Source organism: Penaeus monodon, chromosome 13 (assembly GCF_015228065.2).
Source record: "Penaeus monodon isolate SGIC_2016 chromosome 13, NSTDA_Pmon_1, whole genome shotgun sequence".
NCBI classification, from domain to species: Eukaryota; Metazoa; Arthropoda; class Malacostraca; order Decapoda; family Penaeidae; genus Penaeus; species Penaeus monodon.
Genome location: NC_051398.1, coordinates 44,228,204 through 44,235,703, shown reverse-complemented (window position 1 = coordinate 44,235,703; position 7,500 = coordinate 44,228,204). Strand labels below are relative to the sequence as shown.

At 35.0% G+C, this 7,500-nt stretch overlaps 1 protein-coding gene across 6 annotated transcripts in view; it reads left to right on the top strand.

Moving 5' to 3' along the window:
* Positions 1–7,500, top strand: part of LOC119580348 (platelet-activating factor acetylhydrolase-like) — a 31,271-nt gene that overhangs the window by 19,492 nt on the left and 4,279 nt on the right. For all 6 annotated transcript variants that reach the window (XM_037928449.1, XM_037928447.1, XM_037928450.1 and 3 more), the window contains 5 exons: positions 455–614; positions 4,024–4,135; positions 4,795–4,997; positions 6,080–6,253; positions 6,764–6,912. In XM_037928449.1, coding sequence (XP_037784377.1) covers positions 455–614; positions 4,024–4,135; positions 4,795–4,997; positions 6,080–6,253; positions 6,764–6,912 — 798 coding nt within the window. The remainder of the gene's footprint in view (positions 1–454; positions 615–4,023; positions 4,136–4,794; positions 4,998–6,079; positions 6,254–6,763; positions 6,913–7,500) is intronic.

The following is a 7,500-nucleotide window of genomic DNA, read 5'->3' as shown; positions in this document are numbered from 1 at the left end:
TAGTGAGGGAGTACATATAGGTGGTTAATATGAAAAACATGTAGAGACCAGGGTGAGAAGGATACAAATGGTCCTTGGTGGCAGTCCCTTAGATTTACAGCAGAAAAGAAAAGGTACACATATATTTTCTCTAATTTTTACATAATATATCAGTTCTTTCTTTTTCCCTATCCTCTTACTCTGTAATATTTATATGTAGACTGTAATCTTTGAGTAATAATGTGATAAAGGGTTCACTCATAATTCAAACCAACCTCATTTATGCTATTTGTAGGAATAGTATTGTGATGAGTATGAGCACACATGCCTGTGTAATTGCAAAGATTTTTTGTTTTGTTTTGTTTTTGCTTTTGTTTATTGAGCTACTCTGATTTTAAAATACAGTGCTAAAAGATGTGATTTTTCCAGTATTAATCAATCCTCATTTCCTCACCTATCTGTCTCTCCCTTTTAGGAAATGCAACTACAGCAGCTGTTTGGGAACCTCCTATGGCTGAGGGTAAATTTCCCATCGTGGTGTTTGCCCATGGCCTGGGTGCCAATCGCTCCATCTACAGCACTGTTTGTAGTGAACTTGCGTCACATGGTTTTGCGGTAGCAGCTATAGAGCACAGGTAGGCTCAGATTGTTTGCAAAATATTACTTTCTGATATTCTACTGATGACATGGCTATTACCTATTATTGGTTTTAATTAATGATTCTGTGCAGGAAGATTACATAATTTTGTTATAGCTTGCAAATCAATAGATCTTGGCATTGGACAACATGACATTATGAAGGTTAAGGAGTTGTGATATATAGGTATTATAAATAGAAGAAATAATGAGGTTAAATCAAGATCTAATGTTGAAAACTTTGCTCATCTCATTCTGGAAAGTAAATTTTAATTTTGAACATTGTGCAATCCTGGACACACAGGATTTGAAATTTGACTGTAAGTGGAAATTTGATAAAAAATATTCTGATTTAAGAAAGGTTAGATAATTTTTGTGAGAATGCTAGTGACAAATTCTTAACCCATTGGATCTGGATGTTTTAGTGCTATCACATTGCCAAAAATACCTGCATTATTGACTGCCCTGATGGGTGAACATGTGAACACTCGTGTGTGATGACAAGTATTTTTTAGCTTTTTGCTCTTTTCCAATATCCATATTTGTCATATGATTTGCTTTGTCCAGATGGTAATAGACTTTTCCTTGCACTCCATATCATACTAATATCCCCTCCTCCGTGTTTGCTGTCAACTCTCTCTATTCGGAATCATCCACCCAGGTCATTAATCAACCATCAGAATACACCCCTTCCCCTTTCCCAACATTCTCCACTCCATCTCTTATTGCACAGTCTTCTTCATTGTCTACCCCACCCCCCTTATAACTACTCTTCATCCTTATTATCCTCCTCCCAACAGTACTAGCTCTCTCCATACCACCCCATCTTCTTTCTGTCCTCGTCCATCTACTGCTTCTACCTCTACAAACTTTTTGAGTACCCTTTTTGGCTCAGCCACGAGGGATTGATTCTTTGTGATACCCCCTATAGCCCCATACTCTGACAATACCAACAATGTCTCCAAAAACAAGCAGGCAAAGTTTCCTTTGGCAGTCATTCTGATTATTCACACCAGGTCACAGTTACATCTGAGTCCCAAGCTAATGCACTATCTACTCTGACTGACCTCACTGGCAAACCTATTCCTGCCAAACCTCACTCTTCCCTTAACCCCTCACTGCCGGGTAACACTGGTCAGACTGTGAAAACAACTTGACCGCATGCCTTGTCGACTATGATGTAGTAGCAGTCCAGGACACTATTCCTCCCAGAATCCAACATAAGTCCTACACCAGTATTTCCAAGATTAGCTTCTCTAGACATGTCCTTCTCCTTGAAGTTATATTGGTGGAGTGTCTTGCCCTGTATGACCATATTGACCCCTTCCCCATCAATATTGGCTTTTTGGCCACTCAGCCAATCACAGTTGCTCCACAGCCTGCTGCCCTCTATGTGCCCAACCTGGTCATGACTGTTCAGTTGCTCTGCTCAGTGACATATGTGTTCCAATTGTGGTGGGTCCCATAATGTATTTGTTAGGAGCTGCCCTGCCTACAAGCTCAAATCTGAGGTAGCGGTTCTCAGATTCAAACTAAGCTTCACTCTATGTAAGGCCAGACAAGAAGCATGCCAATGAGGTTTTTCTCTTTCAACCTATTCTAAAACTTTACTTCGCTCTGCTCTCCTCCCATCCTCTCAAGAAGTCTCAGCACCTCCCCCAGTATATCATCCCTCTGCCCCAAACAATCCTATCTCTATTCCCTCTCTCCCCCAGTCAAATTCCTTTTCCAGTCTAAATCCAGATACTCCAATCTCTACCATTTCCCCGGTGCCTACCCCTCCTCCTTCTCGCACTACCTGTTGCACCAGACAATCTGAACATTCCACCCCATCTTCTCTTACCACATCCTCTCCCTCTGCTCTTCGGACATTTATCCCAACCCAATTCCTCTCCAGAAATGCTTGAAGACATCCAAAACTTCCTAAACATGACCCAAGAGAGTGCTACATTCCCTTATCCACCCTCTAATCCCTCTATTCTTATTCGCTCTGCATTTAAAGTATTTGTGGATATTCCTCCTCCTCCTCAGATTTCCCCCTACCTCTCTCCCTTCCACTCTCCCAAAAAACACCCCAATCTCTTCTCCTCCATGTGCATCACCATTCCCTCTTTCTTCCCCATTATTCTTACCAGTCCCACCAGGATGCTCATGTGACTCTTATGTCACAACAATGTCCTTCTCTGGATCCCTTCCTCCTGACATTTTTCCTGATGCTTCATCACCTTCACCGTTCCGTTATCCCATTCTCTGGTTTCTTCTTCTACTTCTACAATACCATTTCTACCTGTATTACCCTTTATTTTTTTCATAATGGCTCTTTTGCAGTTTTCCTCATATAGTGTTACTCTCCTTTCCTCAGACACATACTCACCATTTGATCTGCTCATGCCTTATACCTTTAACCCCTTCTCCTTTTACAAATCCCCACTGTATTCCATTTGCACCCCCTCTATACCCTTTTCACTACCATTCTATTCTGCATCTAAATCTTATCCTAATCGTTAACTTATCTCCACCCTCTTTTGCCACAGTACTTTAACATAGTACTATATGACCTTTGATTAGCACAGGAGGAGGCAGAGGAGGAAGTGAATATGGGTGATGCTGGACACTCTGCACTCTGTTACTTCTCTCCTGGCACATATTTCATTGTCTGTTGTGTTTGTGTTGTCTTTGATTTAATTTTCCTTCTGTGATTACCCATGGTGATGATGGTATAATAACACTCAATAGGGGGATGAAAGTAGCATTAAATACCATGAGATGAACTCACACGTTAATTGCTATGATGGAATGTTGCTGGCAGTTTTTCCTCAGTGGTCAAATATAGTATAAATTTACTTCTAGCACAACCACATTTGATGAGATATTTCAGAGGGAAATTGCTATATTCTACCTACATTAGGCATGAATTGTCACGTCTCCATGCCTGAGCTTTACTGCAACACCCCCATACCTAAGCTCTACTGCCACACCCCCATGCCTGGGCTCTAGACTCTTGGTTCGTTTAAATGTCATACAGCCATGTCGCTTTGCCTAAAAGTTTGCATAATGTTTGGAAGTTATATCTAAATGGGTCAAGGAGCACTAAAATTGAAATTAATGATTTTTCAACTGCAGTGTTGCATTCTCCCTTAATACAAAACCAGAATTATCTAATATCCCTTATATGTAAAGATTTTTTTAGACAGTTTGCAAAATCTTGAATCATACAAGATTTAATATTGAAACACTGAATTACAAAAATAAAGAAAATTGCTATTGCAAAACTGATTAGGAGGGGTACCACTTGCATAGGACAGTCAGATTCATATCAAAGATGAACTTATCAAAAATGCAAAAATTATTATTATTACATACATACATGCATAATAATTAATAGAATTTTTCTTGCTTTATATACAGAGACAGTTCTGCATGTGCGTCATTCACAATCAATGACAAAGGAGAGAAGGAATTCATTCTCTTTAAAGCTCTTACCCCAGGAACTAAGGAATATGAACTCAGGAACAGCCAGGTAATTACATAGAGTATTTCCTTATTCAATATTATTATTGTAATTAATTTTATTATCATTAGTATAATGATTATTACTATGATAATGATGATAATACTACTAATACTGATGATGATCATCATCACCAATATTATTATTATTATTACTATTACTACTACCATTGTCATTGTCTTTATTATTATTATTATTATTATTATTATTATTATTATTATTATTATTATTATTATTATTATTATTATTATTATTATTATTATTATTATTATTATCATTATCATTATCATTATCATTATCATTATCATTATCATTATCATTATCTTTATCTTTATCATTATCATTATTATTATTATTATTATTATTATTATTATTATTACTACTACTTACTACTACTACTACTACTACTACTACTACTACTACTACTACTACTACTACTACTACTACTACTACTACTACTACTACTACTACTACTACTACTACTAATGTTATTAATAATAATAATAATAATAATAATAATAATATAATAATAATAATAATAATAATAAATAATAATAATAATAATAGTAATATTTTTATTTTATAAAGAGAGTTAATGTGCTATTATTAAACAAATTTTTATGCTGTATTTTGATTCTGAAGTTACTGCATTTTCTTTTTTTTTCTAGCTAAAAGTACGGGTAAAAGAAGGCATCAGAGCACTAGATGTCTTGGAAAAGCTCAACAGTGGGGGTGTAAAAAATGATTTGACCTCCACATTTGACCTGGAGCAGCTTGCTGGTCGTCTTGACCTTTCCAAGCCTATTATGGCAGGGCATTCCTTTGGGGGTGCAACAACGCTTTGCATTCTAGCGGAGGACAAAAGATTCACGTGAGTTACCTCCCACAACTCTAAATTTCTTAGAATGTAGGATCCTTATTGGCATGCTTCCTGTAGTATCTTTTCTTTGACTTTTTCTTCCATGAAAGGTCACTGATAAAACTTACCTTGTGAAATATGATTGTTACTCTCATAGGCATCATGGCTTTTTGATTTTTATGGAGTTCCATGATTGCATTTTGTTATTGTTTTTTATGTTTTATTTTGAATTTTCTAGTCCTGAAAGTAGAATTATATATATTTGACAGATAATATTTTGATACCCACATGAAATCAGTGAGTAATGAGAACTGAATCTTATCCATAAGGTCACACTGCACATCAAGATACCAACAATAATTGAACTCGTAGTTGGCAGAAATACAAACATTTCTGTTTTGTTTCATTATTTTGTAAAAATCATCATTTTGTGGAACAGATAACTTCCTGCAATAAATGTATGTATTACTGTGACAGTTTTGCATTTGATAATGTTCAGAGACTTTCCAGTAGTACGTTCTGATATAATGACTTAACATAAAAGAATACCTTTTATATGAGGCAAGATAAATTCATTTTGAAATAATTATTTCACCACTCAGATTATCCTGAATTATAGTAATTGGAGAGAAAAGCAGCTCTATTAATTCATAAAAGAATTATCATGGGTTTCTGAAAAAGTGTTGAATGCCTTCCTCTATTATTCTAAATGCCAGTGTATATACTGATTGTATATTGTTACTGTGCATATGGGTACAATTATGATTTAGAAAATTTGTAACACTAGTAATAACTACAATTTTAAAAGGCCACAATTAGATTTATATATTTCTATTTATTTACTTTTTGTACACCACATATGTGTCAAAAAGTGATTTTTTTATGCTCTAGTAAGTTGATTTTGTTAAAAAAATATATAAATAAATAAAAATCTATGTAATGCTAAAAATCTATGCAATATTTTTCAGACTAGGGTACATTAAAATCCCACAAAACTCTGAATGAGTGTAGGATTAGGAAACCTTTTCGGTAACTGATACATTCCTTTAGGTGGAAGTGATTGTTATATAATGCTTACCCCAATATCTTTCCAGGATGGGAGTTGCTCTAGACCCGTGGATGTTCCCTATCAAAGTAGAAATCGACACTTTAGCACCAAAAATAACGCAGCCTTTGCTCTGCATAAACACTGAGGCGTTCCAGGCCGAAGCCAACATGAATGCCATGAGGAAGCTGAATGGTGACACAACAACTTTTGTAACGATAAAGTATGTTTTTTGTTATAATTGTTATAATTATTATTATTGTTATTATTATTATTGTTATTGTTATTGTTATTATTATTGTTATTAATATTATTTTATTATTATTATTATTATTATTATTATTATTATTATTATTATTATTTATTATTATTATCATTGTATTATCATTATTATTAATTTACTAAGTCTTTGTTTGTTCTTGTTATTAATATTTTCAGCAGTGATATTATTACTGTTATTATCTTTGTTATTATTATTGTTATGATGATTGGGAAGATCACTGTTGTTTGCAATATTATTTCTGTTACCATTGTTGATGTTATTACTATCAAATTCTGGGTCTAAATTCTGTACCAAGTTCTTATAATCAAACCACAAAATGCACTCATACATTAATGGAGTATTCAAATACTAGGCATATATATTCAAGTGGGAGTATCTGAATTCTGAATATTGATATAGAATTATATGCACAAAAGAGCATCTTGTAGGTCCACTTATTCATTTTTGCAGGGGAACAGTACACCAGAACCAGTGTGACACCCCATACCTGGTAGGCCCCATCGGTCGCATCTTTGCTGGGGCTTCCTCTCCTCTTGATCCTCTAATGGCCAACGATATCAACAACAGAATAATGATCAATTACATCTGCAAGAATCTTGGTGAGTATTAATGTCAGTAGGTGAAGTCTTAGGTTGGAGAGAGAGAGAGAGAAAAAAAATATTTTTTATCTTATTTTTCCTTTTTTTTCTTATGTACATACATACATACATACATACATACATACATACATACATACATACATACATACATACATACATACATACATACATACATACATACATACATACACACATGCATACACACATGCATACACACATGCATACAACATCATACATACATACATAAACATACCACACACACATACACACACAAACAACACACACACACACACAACACGAACACACAACACAAGACCACAACCAACACCAACAACAAAACACACAACAACACACACAACACGACACCAACACACACACTAAACACCAACAACACACACAAACACAGCACCAAACAGAACACACACAACATAACCACACAAACAAAGACACAACACAACAACACAAACACACAAACACACAAACACAACAAACACAAACAACACAAACAACACAAACACAAACACATACAAACACAAACAAACACAAACACAAACAAACACAAAAACAACAGACACAAATACAGACACA